The 22,963-nt window shown below is 42.0% G+C and overlaps 1 protein-coding gene across 1 annotated transcript in view; it reads right to left on the minus strand.

The window, feature by feature from the left end:
• Window positions 1-22,717, minus strand: part of LOC103897564 (cytosolic phospholipase A2 epsilon-like) — a 36,509-nt gene extending 13,792 nt beyond the window's left edge. Inside the window, exons 1-11 of the mRNA XM_009277615.2 lie at window positions 22,622-22,717; window positions 21,283-21,372; window positions 12,407-12,479; window positions 7,176-7,312; window positions 6,548-6,679; window positions 5,376-5,416; window positions 4,227-4,269; window positions 2,762-2,819; window positions 2,140-2,306; window positions 1,936-2,022; window positions 753-790 (exon numbers count right to left, since the gene is read on the minus strand). Coding sequence (XP_009275890.2) covers window positions 753-790; window positions 1,936-2,022; window positions 2,140-2,306; window positions 2,762-2,819; window positions 4,227-4,269; window positions 5,376-5,416; window positions 6,548-6,679; window positions 7,176-7,312; window positions 12,407-12,479; window positions 21,283-21,372; window positions 22,622-22,717 — 962 coding nt within the window. The remainder of the gene's footprint in view (window positions 1-752; window positions 791-1,935; window positions 2,023-2,139; window positions 2,307-2,761; window positions 2,820-4,226; window positions 4,270-5,375; window positions 5,417-6,547; window positions 6,680-7,175; window positions 7,313-12,406; window positions 12,480-21,282; window positions 21,373-22,621) is intronic.
• Between the last annotated feature and the right edge of the window lie 246 nt (window positions 22,718-22,963).

Here is a 22,963-nt window from a genome sequence, read left to right on the forward strand (position 1 = left end):
GGAGAAGAGAAGGCTCTGGGGAGACCTTATTGCAGCCTTTCAATACTTAATGGGGGCTTATAAAAAAGATGGCGGCAAACTTTTTAGCAGGGCCTGTTGCAACAGGACAAAGGGGAGTTTAGTATTTATTTATTTATTTGCTTTAGTTTAAAGCAAACTAAAGGCAGGTAGATATAGACTAGATATAAGGAAGAAGTTTTTTACGCTGAGGGTGGTGAAACACTGGCACGGGTTGCCCAGAGAGGTGGTAGATGCCCCATCCCTGGAAACATTCCAGGTCAGGTTGGACAGGGCTCTGAGCAACCTGGTCTAGTTGAAGATGTCCCTGCCCATGGCAGAGGGGTTGGACTAGATGACCCTTAGAGGTCCCTTCCAACCCAAACTATTCTATGATTCTATGATTCTATGAATTTCTGATCAAGTTTAATGTTTACTACCGTCTATTCTGGTTTTTTTAGTCAGCTTTGTTCTTTTTGTGAATTTTGGAGACTGACATTGATCAAAAATAATATTCTGTGGTCAGAAGGGAAGGGATAATGCTAAATTAAATACATGTTTATCAACATTTATTGACTAAAGCCAAATCTTCCTAAGGCTAATTATGTATAATATACTGTGCATGTATTTTATGTTTTATTAAAAGCACATTCTAGTTTTCAGACTGAGAATGCCTGCTTGTGTCATTTCCATGTGGCTAAAACAATATAAAAATCAATAACCCAAGTCTTTAGGAATAGAAGAAGATCTCTTACCAGCTTTGTGCTCTCACATTCAAGTCAAATCTTTTCTCCTGGAAAACAAGAATGTGTACTGTAGTTTTTTTATTTTTATTTTAAAATTTCTTTTTTCCCTTTCTGTCTTGGGGTCAGAGCTTGATTTAGAGCCCAGCAAGGTCTGGTGATCACAAAGTTAAATGTCTGAGTTCTCAGCATATGTTTCCAAAAGCATTCACTTATTCTTAGTGGAACATCCCTACCCACAGATCCCAAATGCTTCCAGGCTGCAGAAACCTGGATTAACAATCTTGGTATAGGAGGTTCCTGAGACTCATGCAGTAGGTCCCATTTCCCATGTTATTCACAAGCTTTCTGCGACATCCTGAAATACCATTTTTTGTACATTTCCTGTTCTTTATGCTCTATACACAGCAGATCTTTGACATCCTGGCCACAATCTCACGGTGAAGAGACTGCAAGTCTGCATTTGCTTCTGCCAAGACTTCATCCTGTCTTAAAATCATTATTGCAACCTTCATATTAACTGACAAAAAGTGCTCTGTTCTGAGAGGATGTTTTAATGGCCCTGAAATCTGATGTTCTCCTACTTCTTCACAACATAACAACTAATATTTGGACAAGATTGTCCCTAATAATCTGGACATCTGTAGATGTTTCTTAGCAGAAACACTTCTTTATAGTAAGGATCTTTTTCTTCTATTAATTTCATTCAAAATTATACAGCACATGCATCTATTTCAAGCAATATTCTCATTATCTTCTTTAAAATCCATATGCTATGTCTAATCTTTTCAATACATTTTAATATATTGTCCTTTGAAGCACATGGTTTACTAAGGGCAGGTTTATTGACTTTTTTCTAGCTGTGTCCAAGGAGCAACTTTCAGTTTGGACCCTAAACAAAGGAGGGGTCAGTGAGTCTTTGGGTAAACAGGGAGAGATGTACTGAAGGAATCATCATATTTCCTGACATCCTTGTTGGACTCTGTATCCACTACTGGCACATAGTGGAGAATAATGGAGGGACAACCTGCTTCTGTGGAGAAAACAGCTGGAGAAACAAAGAACCTGTTTGTTCAAGGTCTGAGAAAAAATCAGAACGTTTCCGACCCTCTTAGCAGCCATCTGGGACAATATTATGAAGAATGGTTTCTACTTGAGTGACCTTTTATTCCTAACAGCTGGAAGTGCTGCTCACCTCTGCAATGGTAGTTTTCCTTCCCATGGGCAGCGAATTCAACATCACGACTGGGGAGCCCGTCTCTGTACTGTACTTACATTTCCACTGGGAAAACAACATGCTTTAGGACAAAAACAGTAACGGGTTTACCCTCTCCCCCTCCTCCCGCCTTCTAGAGAGGCACTCATGGTCAGTTCATCATTAAGGCCACTTCCAACATACAGGGTGATAGTGCCTCTTCTTTGGCAACATGACATCCAGCGTTGGCTCCGCGTACTTGATATAGTGGAACTTGGTGGGACCCGCCGGGCTGGCCACTCCGTCAGGGCCCAGCGTGATATCCTGTGTCCCCTCAAAGGAGCCCTTCACGGTGAGGGAAAGCTCTTTCTCTAAAAAAGCAAAACAAAGGTCATGAGAAATGTCACTATGATCTAACCGGAAAATTGTGCTGGCTTGATTAAAAGTGGGGTGCAGGTAGCAGAGCTGTAGAGTCTGGACCACAGCTTTGTCTAGTGGAAAGCGCTCTGAAGGGAGTGCTGGCAATGAAGGGAAAGGAGCAAGGCAGATGCTATTTTCATAGAAAGGTGACTCTGAACGTTCTCGCTGTTATATAGAACTGGGATTTCAACTTTAATGCAGGTCTAATAGACCTTATTTACATATACCTAAGGGAGTACAAGATGCAGTCATTGAAGTCTATAACAACCTAATGTGCTTACCTGGTGTTAACTGCACTGAATACTGTAAATACTATTTATTCCAGTAATACATTATATGAAAGGGGCATCCTCTCATCAGTAAGCATGTAATTATTGGTAAATAGATAACAAAACAATAACCTTACTTGATTTTTGCTGCATCTTCTCCGCCACTTCAACTTCCAAGCAGCAAAGTTCACGACACTGTAAGAGACAGAGAACAGGAATCTGTGAGAAAGATCGTCACATCCCAACTTCATTACAGGGTCTCGTGGTTTAACCCCAGTCGGCAAATAAGTACCACGCAGCCACTCGCTCACCCTCCCCCCCACCCCCAGAGGGATGGGGGAGAGAATCAGGAAAAAAAAAAGTAAAACCCATGGGTTGAGATAAAGACAGTTTAATAGGACAGCAAAGGAAGAGAGAATAATAATAATAATAATAATAATAATAATGATAAAAGAATATACAAAACAAGAGATGCACAATGCACTTGCTCACCATGTGCTGACTGATGCCCAGCCTGTCCCCGAGCAGCGATCGTTGCCCCCCGGCCAACCAACTCCCCCCAGTTTATATATGAGCATGACGACACATGGTATGGAATATCCCTTTGGCCAGTTTGGCTGTGCCCCCTCCCAGCTTCTTGTGCACCTCCTCGCTGGCAGAGTATGCGAAGCTGAAAAGTCCTTGACTTAGTATAAACGCTGCTTAGCAACAACTAAAACATCAGTGTGTTATCACATTATTCTCACGATAAATCCAAAACACAGCACTATACCAGCTACTAGGAAGAAAATTAACTCTGTCCCAGCCAAAACCAGGGCACGGGGAACTGTGAATCACTCATCTTTTGGACATGTCTAGTTACCTAAAGTGCCTAATTCCCTGGCATTTCTTGGCTTTTGCCCGGTAGCCACTTACTAAGAAAAAGGAAAAGCTTTGGAGGGAGTTGTGGAGCATCCTCCAGTGACAATGGCATACGATTGGACACAGTAGAGGAAGATACAAAGGAAGAAAATTCAGGATAGTAGCATAGTAGCAATAGGATAGTAGCATAGATACAAAGGCTTAAACTGGGAAAAACATAAATGAAAGATAACGTTGCTGAGAGATCAAGTGTCAGTAGTAGAAAGGGTTTTCTGAAGAAGCATTGCTATTAACATTTTGGGTTGTTTTTTTTTATGGCGCTCACTATTCTTTCACATAATGTAATTAGGATAGGTCAATACTTAGTGCTGAGCTTCCCCACCAAGCATGGCTCATCTCCCAGAGGAGGAAAGGGCTGGGTAGGTTGTCAGCAAGTGACTTCACAGTTTTTTTACCATTGTGCTTTGATAGACAGCAGTACATTTTCTGAAGGAGTACTGGTACCAGAGGAAAGCTCTGTGTGTGTGTGTGTGTGTGGTGTGTCAAAATATAGGACAAATGGGAAATAATGGGATATCACCAATGAACAGGGCAATAAAATATCCCATTCTCAAAGTATCTAAGTAGGAAGATGGAAGAAATAGAAAGAACTGGCCTACTAGCTTCTCTAACCCCCACCCTACCTTCCCCTTTATATTAAGGAAACACTTATAGAAAATTTCTTGGGAAAAAGACACATACCACCAGGACTCCATTGGTAGCAATGGCTTCATGAGGACCAGAACTGGGAAACAAAATGAAAAACATTAATTTTTTTAGATCAAACAAATGCCCCCTCATCCTTGCCCAGGGTGGTGCCCTTTCTCTCCATTTAGAAGAATGACGGCCAGAGGGACCCCAGCAGGTATGTAAGAAGCTCCTTTCCATGCTTGCTTGGACTGAGCACTGGTCTGAGGCAACTTGCCTCTGTACCAAAGCTGAGCGATGTGTGTCATGGCTACTTTTTCGCAGTGCAACCTCATGATCATCTAAAATGGAATCTGCGGTTCTTCTCCTCACTATAACATGTAAAGTACATGTATTTCAGCAGTAACATGCTAATACACCAGCATATCCCAGTTGGGAAGCCCAGTTCTATGTACTTGCTGGTATGCAAATACAATCAAAGGGTCACAGGGCAGTGGGTACCAATTACATGGGAAAAAAAAAGCTTTCCAGATCATTCAGGTGAAGTCAGGAGATGGTGTGGAGTCACTTGAATTCTGGTCTTGGCTCCCCACTAGTATGAGGGCTGACCTTAGGCTGGTCATTTTAATTCTGCCATGCCTTAGTTAACTTGTAGCTACACAGAGACAAAAATACTGATTCATATGGATAGCAGGCTGACCATGCTGGAGGAAAAGCCCTGCACTAGAGCTTCCATGCATTATCATTGTGTTGGGCAGAAAGAAAACAGAATTACTAGGACCAAAACAGTGCTGCAAGGGAAAATCGAAGGAGTCGGATATACACTGGAAACCTAACCAGGATGGTTCAACATTAGGAGTCTGTCCAACGCATAAGCTGAAACCGGCATGGAAAGATTGATAGACATGCATGCACACAAGCGTATGCACACACACTCAGAAAGTTTTCTGAAATGTCCCCAGGTAGACAAATCTGACATTGTGAATAGCAGAGACAATGCTGGGAGGTGCATCTTTGAAAACAACTAAACTACAGAACAAGCTGACTGGAGAGATTGGCCGGGTGTCTGAGGCTGCAGTAATGATGTAGGAGAAGTCTGGCACTTTTTTACGGAAATCCCACAAAGCGTGACTTCTAATGCTATTTCTTTGTTTTAGCATTTAATGATTTTTGCATTTTTAAAATAATGTGTATATCACTTACGCAGCCTCCAATTTGAATTCAACCTCTAGCTCCTCCTTGGCCTGAAAGCAAGAACAAGAAATTAAATTAAGTAGCTACATAACGCTTTCTCCCTTGTCTAAACACAGGTCCCTGGTATGCAATATTGAAGTAATTGGTTGCAATGCACAGCCTGTGATAATTATTTCAGACTGGAAGGTCTGAAACAACATTTCAAACCAGATAGTTTAACGATTCCTTCCTCACCTCCTTCCTTCTTCATGGTATCATCAAAACAACCTGTACTTTTATCCCTTAGTGTGAAGCTGCTGCAGAAAGACAATTTACAACTTGCTTTTTCTTCTGAATTCTACCTTTTTCTCCTAACTATTCCTGGCACTGTCCTGCCATGACAGTGGCTATCAGCTTGGAAGTTAAAGATACTTTCCACCCATCACTTTAACATAATAAACAGAGACTGGTATTATTGAGTGATTCAGAGTTACAGTTATGCAACCCCCTGTAAGGCAGTGTTGATATGTATGAGCTAGTTGTGAGTGACCTAATTTGGGTACCAGAAGCAATCTGCCCATGGTAGCAGGAAGTTGTGTGCGAGATATTTCACTGATCTCATCCATAGATCTCAAAGGGAGTCAAGACTCTTCTTCCCATTTTATAGATGGGAAACTGAGAAACAGAGTAAATCAGTCATTCAGAGCTCCAAAACCGCACTAATTCCAGTAGATGAGTCAGCAGGCTCAGCCCTAGCCGAGGTATCACTGCAGAGGACAGTTCTGGGATACACAGGGGCAACTTCAGCTTTGCCTTTGGGGTGAAAGTAGATACAATCAAAGGGGCACGGGGTAGTGGCTATGAATTACATGGGAAAAAAAAATTACAGATTATTCACCCTGCAACAGCTGCGTAGCCTTGGTATTGCTCAGAGATAGCTCACAGTCAGATCCCTCCCCTACCTACAGCACTGTTTCAGTCATATGCTCTTTAATAACTTATAAAAATACTGGGAGGAGGGGCTCAGGCTGTCAAATCCAGATTTTTTACCACATTTTTTGTGTTTATATTTTGAACGGCAATTCATGTACCCATTATTGGGATAAGTCATCCATGGCAGATTCAGAAAGCTCACCCCAAGATTTTGAAAGTGTTGTATAACTCTCCACTGGTTTCTTAGTTGCTTTATTTTTTGCTCTCACCTTTGGGCTGGGCTTAAAAAACAGGAGCACTGTTCTTTCAATTGGAAGTTTAGCGGTATCAAAGAGCGCACAGAGGAGATGGTCATCGGGAGTAGCAAAATCCTCATCATATACTGTCAGCTCCAGCACGTTCTGGAAAAAGAAGGAGAAGGGTTTTTTAAAGTTTCTACAGTCTGGACGTCATTAACTCTAGGGAAGAAGGAGTGTTGGGGATGTGCTTGAGAGGAGAAGTGGAGAAACTAAGTATCATCCCCCTTTGGAAAAACATAGTGTAAATCGAATATTCATTCTTCCCTAGTTCAGTTTAATTGCTGTAACATGAGTAATACATTGGTTATACCTACACAACAGCTTAGTTAACTCCCAAATTCTGTATCCAACTTGCACTGATTCATATGAGTGTCTAGTTTCCCTAAAACTTCAATACCGAGCTCAGTTTCTGGCCCTCCTAAACAGCACCATCGAACAGGCATGGGCACTCAGTCATCTCTGCTGTTAAACAATTTGAACAGTCCCTTATCATGTGCTATCTCTTAAACAACTCCTGGGCACAGTTCAGGAGATAGATAGGACCCCACCATACACAAAATCTCCAGGCTGCTTCAAGCAGACAACTTTGGCTCCTTACCTTGACCTGACTCTGGATCCTGAAGTAGAAGGTTTCGTTCCACACCGGATTGTTGGAGTTTCTCACAGTTTTAGTGCGGGACTTTTCACATGTCGCAGTCGGCAGCCACAATGAGACGTAGCAATCAGCCTGGCTTACTGGGTAGGGAAAGAGGCAAACAATTGTTAATGTGGCAAAGTCAGTGGTGCTGCATGACACTGGAAAGATTACTGTGTGGTACCAACAGCAAGTATGAGTTATTTAAAGGCAGAAATGCCTGACGTAATGTAACTCTTTTCAAGATATCCTTCAGAGAGGGAAAAAGCACAGACCATAAGATGACCTAGAACAGGAGGTGGTTTCTATTCTTCCTTGCGTGAGTTACATACAACAGTAATGTTGTGTATAAAAGAAGAGGGTGAGAATTTCCTCTTCTAGTCAACCACTTTCTTCAGTTTCTCAACCAACAAGCTTTCCTGTGCTCATGTGTGCACGCACACACACACTAACCCTCAGCTGCTGTCTGATGAGAGGGGCCTGGGACCCTTCTCCACCTTTTGAGAACAACTGCAAAAGGTCTCCATCTCTGCATTGCCTTCAGTGATTTTCTTGGTGAGGGTTTGTGAAAGCAGCTGCAGAACTACCCCTGTCGTAGGAGACAGCAGAGGCTTCCTCCAGAAGGAGCTCATTGAATTAGACATTGGATCTTAACTAACTGCCACCTCCAGGAAGAGAGGGACCAAGTCTCTCTCCAGAAATGCACCGGGAGAAGGATAGAAGGATATTCCACCCCATTTCTCAAAGGCACCTAAATTAAAGTATATCTCAAACGGCTACAGCCAAAAATGCGATGTACTGTGTGCCGGGGGAATGCAACATTTCTTCATGCAGGTTACGCAAAATACTTCAGCACCTTGAAACTCTCTCTTACACAGTTCTTAACAATAAAATGGTCAGATATCATGTAATGCAAAAGTTAACTAACTTTGAGAATGGATGTCCTTTGATATGAGACTTTTGAGAGAGACAAGTGATGGCAGCAGTAAATGGAGAGGAGCCTTCAGCAGCAGGTAAGGACTCTGCAGGTAGATCAGGGGAACAAGAGCTTGCACATCACGTCGTGGGGAAAGACAAAAACTCTCCTGGCTGCAATAGGAGCTTTTTCTTGTCTTTTCCGTTTCTTTCCTTCTCCACAGGTTTTGCCAGGTGTCACCCTACAGCCATTGGCTCTGTCTCAAACTGGGTGGAGGCTGCCTTTTATGTTGTTGAAACTGTATTTGTTCAAAAAAGCTTGCTGCTTTTCTGTCCAAGTCAGAATGAACTGAAATTCAGAACTGCTTGAGAAATTACATAATGCATTGTGATACGTCAACTGGCACCTTAATTATTGGTTTTCTACTTTTTAATGCTATAATGCAGAAACAGAAAAACATTTTTAATTCTGTCAAATTTTTCCTAAAAAAATTGTGGAGAAATCAATACATTCTTGCAGAGTCAAAAAAGCAGTATTCCTCTGATGGAAAAATTTGTTTGGAGAATATTCAGCAGGCCCTAACCCTCTCCCTCTCCCTCCCTTTTCCACCTTCCATATCTTATTTTGGATAAAAAAAAATAATTTAGGTTCTGACAGCATTTTAACTGTCCTTGTCTGGAGTCATATCTTCTGCTTTAATTCACTTCTACCTTCCCACCACTCTTGCCTCTTAGCCTCCTTCCCTGTACTTTCTTCCTGACTGTGTTAGTTGAGAGGACATTTCACCTCCAGCATTCAGGTTTCCTCCTTTCCTTTCTTTCCTTAAGGAACAAAATCCCAAAGGGAAGGAAAAGGGCTGCTACGGGCTGCCCTCTTGCTCTGTGTTCAAGCCCACAGGTGGAAACAACAGTAGCATCTGTTTCCCTCACACAGATGGCACGATGGACTTTGCAGACTGATGACTCTGAGAATTCTGATTCCCAGGGATGTCTTTGCAGTTCAGACATTTTGGTTGCATACTATATCCCTTTGCCTCCTGCTCTCCTTACACCCATGCCCACTTTGAATTAAGGTCTGGGAGACATACCATTCCCATGTGTACAGATAAACAATAAGCAGCATCAAAAGCCCCACAATTTAAGAAGGATGTGAAAGTCCTTGAATGCATCCAGAGGAAGGCAACAAAGCTGGTGGAAAGGGCTGAAAGGAATGTCCTATGAGGAGCAGCTAAGGACTTTGGATTTGTCTAGCTTGGAGAAAAGGAGGCTAAGGCATGACCTCATTGCTCTCTACAGCTTCCTGAGGAGGGGAACTGGAGAGGGAGGTGCTGCTTGATCTCTTCTCCCTGGTATCCAGTGATAGGACACATGGGAATGATTCAAAGCTGTGCCAGGGGAGGTTTAGACTGGACATTAGGAAGCATTTCTTTACCGAGAGGGTGGTCAAACACTGGAACAGGCTTCCTAGAGAGGTGGTTGATGGCCCAAGCCTGCCAGTGTTTAAGAGGCATTTGGATAATGTCCTTAATAACATGCTTTAACTTGGTCAGCCCTGAATTGGTCAGGCAGTTGGTCTAGATGATCATTGTAGGTACCTTCCAAGTGAAATAGTCTGTTCTATTCTATTCTATTCTATTAATAAACAATGCAGAAACACTGCAGTGCACAGATGATGCATATTGCAGGAGGCTGCCAGGAGACTGACTGTTAACATTGAAAACATTGGCTGCTTATACCAAATGTCTCCCCAGTAAGGGTAGGTCTAGTCAGCCTGGCTAGTCTGGCTGCCTTACACATTTTGCCTTACTTAGGCACATCAGTATCTCTCTGAAGGAGGAACAAAGTGCGTCATCTGCACCTTTTCCTTGGAAAGGAAGTTGCTTGTCTTTATTTCATTTATAGACAGAGTTGATTTAAGAACTGGATTTAAGGCTGCCCTCCTTCTGTCTTAAGACACCACTTTTAGCTGCCTACTATTTGTCAAATTCCAGCATTCAGTATATGCGTTTCCAGGAAACATGCCTGTCTTGGACTGGGCATTTCAGGAAAGTCTTATCTAGAAGAGTTTAACTTTTTTCCAGGGATGAGACAGAAGAAAAAACATTAGGCTTTCTCATGTTAAAAAAGAAATTCTTAGTCATTTCACTGCCAGGTAATAGCCCTTCTACACCTTGCTCCAGAGTAGAAGAAACAAGCTAATTCTAGAGCAGTAGTGCACCTAATCCACTGTCCATCATTCAGGCAATACTAGGCACATTTGCATTGGGAATACTGTGTTTAATAAGCCTTGCTAGACTTACGCCCCAGGAATAATTTCTTTTTGAACAGATACATTTTAACATCCATACATCCACATGACAATGAGTTCCACAGTTTACTTGTATATTCCTTTTATTAGTTTTAAACTTCCTGTTTGATAATTTTATTGGGTGCTCCTTTATTCTTGCATTGTGAAAAATAGTGAAAAATTACTCCTTATTCACCTTCTCCCTCCTATTCCTTTTTGTAGAGACAGCTTCCATGTCCTCCTCAATAATTTCCCTTCCACTCTTAAGGCCTGTTGCCTATTTAGTCCCTCTGGATGTAAAAGTTGTTTCAGATCTGTCATCATAGTTGGTGCCTTTCTACAGCTTCTTTTGTTACTCCATTTCCTCAGGTGTCAGAGGCTTTTGCAGTGGACCTACTGAATATATCCCCCTCAAAGAACTGTATGAGCATTGATTTGATTCTGTATGACTGTTCTTTTCTTTTTTTTTTTTTTTTGTAATCTGGGAAATTCTATGCAGATAATAATGCTTTGAATAATTTTGAAACTGCAAAAATAGGTATTGAATATGTTTGGAGATCCTAGAAGTAATGATACTGATTTTAAAATATTTTAAAAGTAATTCTGTATGACTACTGCATGACTTTAGGTTTATCATTGGAGACCAATGTCTGTTGGCTGTTTGGCTGGCAAAGTACTCTGTTCTACTGATGTGATTCTTCATTCTTGTATCTTAACTGTACTTTGATATACAAAGCAAATCAAACAATCCTTAATTATACGAGTAGATGCAGGCAAACTAGTCAGCTGTGTATTTAATGCAAAATATTGCTTCAGTTCTGCTTGCACAATCTCTGTCTACAACCTAGTTATTTGTGATTTTGCCTTGCTGCCTGACACGCAGAAGATCTGAGATGAGTCCTTGATGAAACCTTTCTGTGTTATTGCATCATCACATGTGTGCCACAGCCATGGACCAGGAGGGAGGTGCAGGTGCAGAGAGCGTGACCCAATGATATGACCTAAGATATATCCCTCAATCGGAGCTGTGACACAGGGAAGTCCTCTGATATACCTTCCAGAAAAACATGTGACAACCACCGTGTAAGATGGGAATGGTACTGCATGGTAAATCCAGATCTTCGTCTTTCAGAACATCTTCCCTGGCTCTTCCTGTGCAAGAGACCATAGTGCTGATTGCTGCCGCTCACAGTGAAACAGGAGAATCAAGAGAGACGGCAGGGTTATACCATTTCCCTTCCACGCTCACCCCAGAGCTAGTTTCAGCATCCTTTCACAGGTGGTCTGTAGCTGTATTGATTCAAACAAAACGAACTGTTAACTTGTCTGTCTCGTGTGAAATGCCTCTCCTCACTGCACATGTGGGTAGTCCACATCCTTTAACTAAACAGTGGTATTTTCCTTTCCTGCTCACTCACTTCCCACCACTTTCCTGCCGTGTGACTCACACGCTTGCACAACTGCAAGACTGCTGCAGGAGCTTTAGAAGGGACAAGGCATCCAGCTCTCAGTCAATACGTTTTTTGACAGTCATTTCAGGGTAATTAATAACGGCATTAGCCTGGTGGTAATGATTTTAGAAAGTTTTTTCTTGTTCACTTCACCTGTGTCAGAACCAAGATTGGGAGGGCATGAAAAAGTTTGCTTCTCCCAGCCACAGTTCCCAAGGTGCCACAACCCAACGGCAAAATTACCCCTTGTTTTTGAAAACACGGGATGCAGTCTTTTTCATCTACCTGTGTCAGAAACTCTCCTTTCTTTGGGAGAAAGTACTTACCCTCAAAAACACATTCAAGTCTTAAAACCAACCAGAAAGCACAGGAATAACATTCAATGAAACAGCAGCAAGCAGCAAGGACTGACCTGGTTTATAATGATCAGTTTACATAAACACTGGGTTATTTCAGAAACACTTGGAAAAGGTTGCTATACAATTATAAAAGAAAACTTGTTGCCTGTACCCTGAGATACCACTAAGAATGGAGATACTTACAGGCATCCACTCGCTGGAGATTTCTCATCCGGATGATCCTTACAGTCAGCAGGTAGCAGGGAGACGATTCTATCTGGAGAAGAATGGTACAAAATGGAGTATGAATAAGCCTTCAGTGGGAAAAAGTATCAAATGTGCAAACTAACCAAGAGTTACAAAACAATAATACAGTCAGTAAAAATTGTATCAACCATCTCACTATTCTGCAGATTAAAATCTGCAACATAAGCTTCTGCTATTAAAGAAGTCTTGTTTTAACATTTTATACATTTCACTGTCTTTTTGTTGTGTTACTCTGAGAGTCTGGATTGCTCATCATAGCAGAAAAGAAAGGGATAAATCCCTGTCAACTGACACTGTCTGAGAGACACTTGCAAAACCCCTTGCTCTGAAATTGCAGAATTTAGCTCTACAACATAGCTACAGTAAGTCTCTTGAACAGAGTAAATGCACTGGTGAGCACCACGGCGGAGTTGTCAAAATACCGGCAGTCTTACTCAAAGTTACAGTGAATCCCCTTAGTAACCACCCATGAGGTTCCATCAGATTGAAAAGAGCGCTGTGGAGAATATCTGTTGTTGCTGACTCTCATGGGATAAACCTGAAGTACCGCTCTCAGAGAGGTGTTTTTGCCTTCTGCTTCAAAAACATAGATTTCTCTTTTTTCCCTTTACAATTATACAGGAAAAACAGTAACAATAATCTGAGGTTTTGTAAATCAGAACTATGAGATAAACCAATAGCTGAGAATTGTTTTCAAAGGATTTAGGGGGTAAGGAATTAGGTATGGGTTGCCTTTGGGCAAAAATAAAGAACAATACCCCCCTCCAAAAAACCCTTAAGATTGAAAGTGCTTAACTTCCTTTGGTCCCTTTGACTGTCTCAGCCATAACCTTCTATAAAACAAGTCTCTCCAGATTTTGCGACTGCAGGGACCTCTTCCTATTTATTATTAGAGGATAATGTGATTTCCTTCTTCTAAGCAAGGCCATTTCCTGCTGGCTCATTCCATAAAGCAGTCTCTGGCTCGGACCTATCTGCAAAAGGCTACTCTGACAAAGCCAATAAATAAATCAGCATTTCCTGTGGCTGTGACACACAGTCATTTCCTCACACTCCTAGAAACATTTCCACCTGCATAAGTGGTTAGAGCAGAGCCCTCCAAATCGTTCTTTTTGACAACTGCTATTTTTATCAACTGATTTCCTCTCATTTAGGAGCATCCTTCTATTTCTATAGCACTTCAGAGACTTCCTAGAATGACTATAAACAAGCAGACAAAATAGATGTTAAGGCAGATAAAAAGAAGCTTAAAACAGTATGTGTAATGTTGCCAATTTTGGGTAGGTTTTTTTAAGAGAACAGAGTAAAAGGACCTTATTTTCAGATGGGAAGACAATTAGGCCTCCTTTGTCACAACAAATCACTTTTTCAATGTGCATTTAAAATCCTCTCTTCTCTCTCCTAACACATCATGTTATGTTAAAATGTTTTTGCCGAGACCTTAAAAAGGGTTCCTGCTTTCACCCCTCCTGTATGTGCCTCAAGAATTCTTTGTTTTCTTCCTTTTTTAGTACTTCGTCATGAGATCCACCCTCAGCAATCCATCCACCTTCTATTTCAAGCATTCTCAAAGGAGAAAAAGCCTAAGAGAAGCTGCAAAATTTGCAAACAACTGATGGAGGGGTATGTCCTCAGAGCTACCCCATACAAGGACACTGGTTCACATTTCAGAAACAGTATAGCCATATTAATACAGTTCTCCACCCAGTTAATTAACCCTTCTTCTCAGCTGGGTAATTAGCAAAGGTGGATCACCACACTCACGTGTTAGGAATGAGCTTGGGCACCTCAGCATATGCCCTAGAAGGCAGAAACTCATTGTTCAGTAGGATCTGCATAAGCACAGGGCAATTCTTGCAGCCATTTATCTCCGGAGATTGCACAAGGTGCTGCCAGCTCCTGGATCAGCTCCAGCTATGCTTCCTCAGGCAAATAGCATTGCTTGAGTGAGAACCGATGGATTCAATATTTGCAAAGCAGTTTGAGATTCTTAGATAGGAGACATTAAGGAAGTGCGGTGGGTTGGGTTTTCTTTTTAATGATTATTACACAGTTTCTGCCATCTGATCACCTGTCTCCTGGTTCCCATGTAATAATCATAGAATAGTTTGGGTTGGAAGGGACCTCTAAAGGTCATCTAGTCCAGCCCCCCTGCCGTGGGCAGGGACATCTTCAACTAGATCAGGTTGCTCAGAGCCCCGTCCAACCTGACCTTGAATGTTTCCAGGGATGGGGCATCCACCACCTTTGACTTCCTAGTGTGTAAGCCAAATTTCCCCATCTGGCATGGGGAATTCAATTCTCAGAGATGCTGGTTTCACAAAAAGACTTACTGAAGTTTCACAAAAAAGAAATCAGTGGCTTCAAAGAAGCTACAGAAATCAGGACCTGTGCTTGCACTGGGGGAGAGGCAGATGCCACCAGCTAGTTACCCAAGGAAGAGGCAGCAGCCAGGCATTAACCATCCTGGCAGCCCCAGCACCTGCCGGTGGGGGCAGCGAAGACAACAGGGAGAGCAGAAATCACCCAGTGATCAGGCGTCGCTAGTTCTACTGCTCCCAGGAGGATTTGCTATTTTAATTAATTCCAGTAACATATTAAACAAGAGAAATGTATTTAAATAGCAACTGTGACAACCATAACATGACGTACTAGGGTCTAGTTACACAAACAAAGAAAATAGCAGTTATGCATGCATAAAGCAAAGGATAGAAGTTCTGTTATTCTGTTTACTTAAAACCTATTATGATCTCTTTAACAAAAAAAAGGCTGCTGCTATGTCATGATGTTCCACACATGGAGAGGTTTCCACCACAGTCTTGAGTGGTGGAAGGCCCCAAGCAGCATCCTGCCCTGGGGCTAACAAAGACATACTACAACAACCATTTAGCGCTGTCACATTGCAGCTTTGTTTTTGATAAAAATCAAGACTGACGTAGTCACTCTGTGACTGTTTCACTGATTGTCAATCTGTTGGCCTGTCTCCAGTTTGGTGCTTCTCAAATTGTGCTCATGTGTACTTCATGTACATGTGTGTATAACACAGCTGCATGCAATATAGCACGCTGCGATGCCAGTGCATGAGCAGGGTGAACACTGCTAGTTTCTTTGTACACCCAGGGAAATGAAGTTTTACTGGGATTTTCCAAACAACAGCTCCATCAAATGTAGAGCAGATGTCATAGTCTCTTCTTCCAATTTTCCACCACTTCCCGTAAAAAAGAATAACATGGTGTGATACTTGGCACCAAGTTACTATGTTGGTGGAAGTAAAGGATTCCTCTGTCCTGTGAATGATTCCAACTTTCTCCCACCCAGGTGAGTAAGAATTTGAAAACAGAAATTTCTCTGTTGGGAGCGCTCTAGGGATGCAGGCTGTCTGCATTCCTGGCAGATTTGTGCCTCTGTAGGTCTATCGCAGCCCTCTTTAAAGTCACACTTATATTCAGATGTAGGTATGTGTGGCATGCATCCATCTCGAGTAGCACCGCTGTAAATTACTCCACTAGTTTAGCTGTATAATACATCCTGTCACATCACAAGTGGCTGTGGAGCTCCAAAATGACAGTACTTCTTAATGAGACAAGAGTCCATGAGACCAGAGGATAGCTATTCTTTTTTACCTTTTTTTACTTGCTTTTCCCTCAGTACCTTTCTTCAGCCTCTAGGCTTCTTCATCTAACAGGCTCTTCCAGCATGGGCTATTGCTAGCAGCATCTTCCCAGCTTGCAATATCAATGGTACGGACATTCACCATGCCTACTGTAGACTACCCCAGTCTCGCAATTCTACAACAGTACAATCAAATGTATGCTGGGTCAATGCATATTTTGGTTTTCAGTGTTAGCTCCTTGTTTTACCATAGATGTTTGATCAGTTAGCAGAATATTGTAGCTGCCTTCCCAAAACAGAGAGCAGTCATCCAACAACACTGATCCAGAGAAGAGAATTTACTCTTGAACCCACAGGGGAAGCCAACACATTCTCAGTCTTGATTGTTGCCCTTTTTAGATTGATATTTATTCCAAAGCAATCATAAACTAACAGAAAAATAATGCAGAGATCCTGAAATTCATCTTCAGTGTGTGTGATGAAAACTATGCCATCATCAAAAAGCAGCTGTCCTCCAAGCAGGTGCTCAGCTGTTGCTCTTCTACATGAAATGTGGAATGCCTTCCATGTGGTCTCATGGGGAGGTGGCCTTTGTCATGCTGGATGAAAAATTGTGATGAGGAAGCAGAGAAATTTATGTGCCACAGTGTGCTGGTACCATTACCTATTTCAGTGCAACTGCACTGCATGCTATTCCACAAGCCATCCTGCAAAGACCAGATGAGATTTAAAAATACTTTGAGGACAATCAATTTTCTTTTTCAACAGTTGAAAAAGGCTATTTCTACAGACGAACCTGAAAAAATTGGTGTTATCTATGAAAACCATGAAAAGAGCTTCCTCTCCACCCACACATTTTTCCTGCAGTCACCCAATAATAATGCCTCTATCCATTTCTATGTCATCTACTGGCACAGCAGTCTTTCCTGGCAAAGATAGCTTCCCTGCCTTGACTAAGGTCCCCCTGCATTCCTAGCTCAGAGGAGCATTCTGCTGAGATGAAATCACTCACAGGATGTCACTGGGGCACTCCTTTCTTCACCTTCAGGTGCTAATTTAACTAGATGGTAACCAGAGACCAAATCAAAAGAACTAAAATACTTTCCTGCTGACAATGTATCTAGAGCTGGTGGTGTGTGAAGAAGTGCCTGCCTTGAGTTGTCTGAGAGTCAGGTCTTCTTAGAGGACGTGCAACCTCAAATTTTTTTACAGTTGTAATCAGGATGCTTCAGGCTGTGAACATCATGCAGCCAAGCCCTGTCCCAGCCTGCTGTGGGATGTGCCAGGGGACCCCACCATGGCACGCCACCTGGGCTAAGCATGGTCAGCTGCTGCGTTTGCCCATGTCTCTGAAGCTTTTCCTCGCTCTCGACAAACCCGGGCTCCACGCCAGAAAAGCAGCTGCTCTAATTGCTTCCTTCCTTCGCCTCCTCCAGGCGCTGGGGCTGTGGCACCTCCAACGACGGCAGCGGGGCTGCATGAGGGCCGGGACGGTGCCGAGGACCACTGCTGCCACCGGCTGGTTTTCACAAGCCGCGTGTTTCATGTTTTTTAATAGTAACATAACTTCTAGTCAGACTGCCTTTTCACCAGAATTAGCAGAAGTCTTGGTTGGATATCGGTGAATTAAAAACTCCCACAGCTGGATGGAAACACCTCTTTCAGGCATATGGCCACAGTAACCCTGGTTTCAGCAGGGAAAATTTATCTGTGCCCACAGGAGCATGACGGGTGTCATGTGTCCTTCAGATCATTGCTCCCTCATACATGTATCCATCATGGGACTCTGAACACTTTTGAGGAATAAGACTGTGCACATCATACTGTGCTTGAAACACATTTCCAAAAAGCAGAACTTCAAATATTGATCAACGCAACATGGATACTCTCAGTGCACAGTGATCCCGACTTCTACAGAGATTTATTATTTGACTGATAACTCAGGCTAGTTGCATAGCCCTTTCAGTACTGTTAACATTGTCCTCTATCTTTTAGTGTTTTCAGATGTTTAACAACCGGATTTTTTCTGATTTTGAAAAATAGGTCCATTTGAAAACATAGACCATCCAACTGCATGTTCAAAATTATTTCCATATGTAGAACTGTAGCCAGGGGAATAGGATAGTCCATCCGTGAAAAGACAGAGCCCTCTTATACTGCTTTGCCCTTCCCAACCAGAACAAATATGAGAGAAAGAAACTAGACTGAGCATTAACCATCTGAGGGTTGAGACTCATCACGCCTAATTCCAGATAGCTGTAAAATAGGTGTTTACATCTGACAGCTGTTAGGCATTTCTGGAGTCTCATCCTAAGGTAGACATTACCACAGGACATGCATCACACCCTGAAAACCTCTATTTCTGACTATTAATTCTCGGGGGAATTTAGAGGTCTATCTCAGACACAGATGTTTTACATTTTTTATGTCAAATGTGGATAAGACAAACCATATTTCAAAGATATGAGCTGATGGGATGTGTCCTCCTTTGACTTTGCGAGGTTTATTTTTGAAGTGGGAGGCATGCTGGAGCACGTCATTTCAGCAGCCTGTATTTTAAGCATCCCCATGCCACCACTCAGGGTGGCAGGGGAGGCACTTGGTCTCAGAACAGCTTCTGCAGCTGAGCAGAGCCGCTGCTGGTGCCACGCTCCTGCAAGCACCACAGGGCTGGGGATGGCTCAGGAGTTGTTGCCTCCTGCCTTTCTAGTTGCTGCTGAGCCCAGGGCTGGAGCTGCTCCCAACAGCAGGCTCTTGCCCTTGTGGGAGACAGGGACCCCATGCCTGGCACCAGCGGGGACTCAGCCCTCCTGCCTGCCTCAGCTCCTGGTTCATGTGACGGAGTCCCAACCTGTATCAGAGGCAGCAGCTGCAAACTCCTCCCAACCTTGCCATGCAGTGTGGCAGCTCCCCACTTTTCCCATGATCTCAGGAGCTGCTTCCAGCTTCCAAAACCCAGCAGAAGCCAGAGCTCCTGCTTTGCACAAGGGTGAGAGTTTAACCCGCCCCTCTTCTGTTAAATAGCTGCTGTTCTCCCAGCTGCACAAACCCTGCAAGAACAAGGAGCCCTTGCCTGGCAGGGAAATGAGGTACCATTTTACCTGAGGTATGAGGCATCTTATCCTTGTTAAGACATGGCTCATGCTAAATTCAGAACTATGCATCCAATTTTTCCCCTCCCCTTCCCTCACGTTAATTATTGTATGAGACCTGCTGCAATCCTTAAATATTTTAATATAAGCACTGGTGTCTGAAATACCACAGCTGGCTCTGCCTGCTGTTTTAGCATGGGGCAAAGTACCAGCCAAGGCCTGAATAATATAGATCTCTTAATGCAGACAAAAATCAGCATGTTGGCGTAAAGGCACATGCAGTTGCTGGGATATGCTGTGCTATGTTTCTAACAGATGATCCCTCTTAGCAGGCAGAGACCCTCATATTTAAGTCTTCTGGTAGTTTCAGCGGTGAAAAATTTACATTTGAGAAAAACTGAGCAGAAGATAAGAGCATGTATGTGTCCTTCACATAAACACATGATATGCTGCAGTAATCAAGTCACGATCATGCAAGTGCATAGGATAGAGTGCTATGTTCTGAACATAGAAGAAAAAACAGTGACTATGTAACCAGATGCAAGAACAACAACTCAGTCCATCACCAATGGATTGTCATGAATTTTTGGAATTTTGAAATGTGAAAAATAATCCTTCAGTGAGAGACATGGGCAATATAGTGGTTGAGAAGAAGGTTATGGTCCCATACACATAAGATGATTCTTTTGATCCACTACTGTCACACCTGCTCCCTCGAAATTTCACAACCCTTAAATATCTTTGATCTAAGCCTATATCCTGAGCAGATAATGGAAAAACAAACACATCACTGTGTGGGATTAAGAAATGGAGACAAGAAGTTACCTGTCATATGTATAAGTATCATAGGTAATTATAACCCAGGAGTTCAAATCTTTTTGCTTTCTCTCATCATGATTTTAGGTTCCTTACCCCTTGTAAGGAGCAGACGTTATACCAAAGATTGATCAATTAATTGGTTTTCGACCTGTTTTTACTATCTACAAAATTCTTCATCCTATACATGGTCCAGAATTTCGGTATCTCCACAGGTGGGAGATACCAGACACTGTAAGCTAAATATTTGCAAGATGAAATGCCATAAAGACCCAAGACTGATAGATTATATCCCGAGAAAGTACAGTATAATCTTTTAATGCCACTGATTATTTTTTTTTTTAAATAAAAATCCTAACACTGGGCAAACACAAAAGCTAAACTTTGAAAAGTGTATGTGAAAAAGTAAAAATACTCTGAATGTGAATAAGAATTTGGTTTAATTTCTTGGTGCCTAAATTGTACCAGGACTACCTGGTAACTAGCTTATCACAAAGCTCACTGTCTGCCTGTTTACAGTATTACTTCAACTTCCAGATAAAGCTCCTTTTCAGCTTCATTTTGTCTCAGTATAACTTGTCTGCATGAATTATAATGCAAATTTCCATAGAATTATCTGGCTCAGAAGCAGATACTTCTTGGGACGACATTGTTATGCAAGTCACATTTAAACTTCTCTAATACTGACAGCTAGGAAACAATGCCTGTACCTACTGCACAGATAGCAAAGTAGCAGAATGAGAACCCCTATCAAAATCAGTAATTTCTAACAAAAATAAACCTATGACTGATCTTCAAAAACAAGAAATAGCTCTATCACATTCAAGCATCACTCCTTTCACAGAATCCCCTGTTAGAGTTTTTTTCTGATGGAGCACAGAAGTGGTGAAAAATCAGGGTTCAGTAATCCAGGACTCCCCCATAAATTGCTAGGACAGAGATTGCACTGCCGAAGCCATTACAGCAGAACATGCATCACTGTTACTTTTGGCCCTTTCAGTTACAAAAAGCATTGTGGAACAGAAAGATCACCAATGGATTTCTTTTACAAGTAAGTGAGGGATTAAAACAGTAGATATTCTGCATGCTCCCAATAAAACATAACAGAGAAATACAACAAGCAATTCTGAAAATCATAAACATAAGTGGAATAAAATGACCCAAACAATAAACTTAAGGGCGTTTCCCTTGTAACACAAAACTGCTGCCATCATTACTTATCTACCTTCTCCCCTTTTGAGCAAAACAAAACCCTCAGCCCTCTTTGGTTTGAAATTCTCTTGTTCATAATACCTTGAAATCACCTTTGTCTGGTACAGTACTTTCTTCATTTTCTTCTTGTGGTTCACCATCTCCCCAAGAATCAATGTCTGAGTCTTCATCCTGAAGAAAGAAAGAAATGATAAATGATAACGTTAAAACAACAACAGCAGCATTATCAGGGTAGATAATTAATTCCTACTTGCAATAGCTTATGCTGAAACCCCAGTTAGAACAGCTGTTGGTTACGCCCAGCTGTGTTAAAGTGCTCAGCATAATGAATAAACCACCATGTGGTTCGGCACACGCTGGTATAAAATCCATGTCAGGGGTACCCTTTCAACGAGTCAATGAAGGAAGAGCTATTTCAGCTGTGAGATACCCAAAAGGTGCCTCTGCATTTATTCTGTGAATACAGGTTTGCTTTTTGTTTCAAATGTGATCTTTTGGCAATCTTCCCCTGCTCTCATGAGTATTAAATCTTGATTTTAAAAATCCCAGAATCTCTCCTCTGGGTTTGAACCCAGAGCATGAAACACGTTACAATTGCAAAATTTTAAATCTAACATTTCAATTTTTTCAGGAAACAGAAGTTCTAAAATACTTCTACAATGTAGGGTGCCCCCTTTTCAAATGCTTTGTAAGAAACCACCACTAAAGGACAGTCCCTATAAAAAATGTTGAAAGTATTCTGTTTCTGTTTCCAGAGTACTTCCTGAAGTGATGGCCTTCGTCCAGTCAAAGAGCACACAGAACAATTTATAAAATACTACAGTTAAAATTAAATGCGGATCTTGAAATGACCCAGAGAATGCAAAGCAAAATAGAAAATTCCAAACAAAAATGGGAATGTGGAAATAAAATTCAATTCCCTATCCCTATTCTCTATCCTGTCCTTATCCCTTTTCCAATAACAAAAAATGGGGCTGTCACACTAATACACATGTCAAAATTTTCCTATTGATACAGAAATATTAAGTTTTTAATAAAAGTAGCATTTACTTATGGAAGAAAAAAGTTTTTTTAAGTCTGGGTCTGGATTCAGGCTGATAATTCAGTCCCCTAAAAATTGTTTCCTTCCCTGTTCGTTTTTTCCACTTTTCTTTTTCTGTCCCCTTGCTATGCTGTCTTCTCTCATTTTGCCTATGAAGCGGAGATCTCTGGCCCCAGTGGAGTCAGGATGACTTCTGCCACTGGTAGCCACGAAGAGAACATTTCACCTTAAACTCCTTCAGGCAGAGATGTTGCCGTCTAGTCCCATCAGACAGTAAGTTTGTACAGTAACTTGTATATAAACACGCTCACAAAGCAGGATTTTGTTTTCTGTCAAATGCAGTGGACCTTAAACAAACTTTTAAAGCCATTTTCTTACCTGTAGTGCTTTTGCATTTGATGGCATCATGGCCTTCCCTGGATTCATGTAATAGAATGTTTCTGGCACCTCCACGGGCAGCACTTCCTGAGACATGTTTGCAGGATTTACTCCTGTAGGAGTCGATGACAAGTTATTTTATAAAATGACCTGAGGCCCCACCCATCTCAACTCTATAAGTAAAGGACTCCCCTCCCATTGCCAAAGACGGTGGAGCACCAAGGATGACTGCTCCAGGGAAGGATCTTACAGGGCAAACATAACAGCCAAAAGGATGCAGTACCTTCCTCTGGTTGGGAACCTCTCCCAGCCTGCACTTGCCCCTTGGGTACTGCACTGCTG

The sequence above is a fragment of the Aptenodytes forsteri genome, unplaced genomic scaffold (assembly GCF_000699145.1).
Source record: "Aptenodytes forsteri isolate BGI_AS27 unplaced genomic scaffold, ASM69914v1 Scaffold146, whole genome shotgun sequence".
Lineage (NCBI taxonomy): Eukaryota > Metazoa > Chordata > Aves > Sphenisciformes > Spheniscidae > Aptenodytes > Aptenodytes forsteri.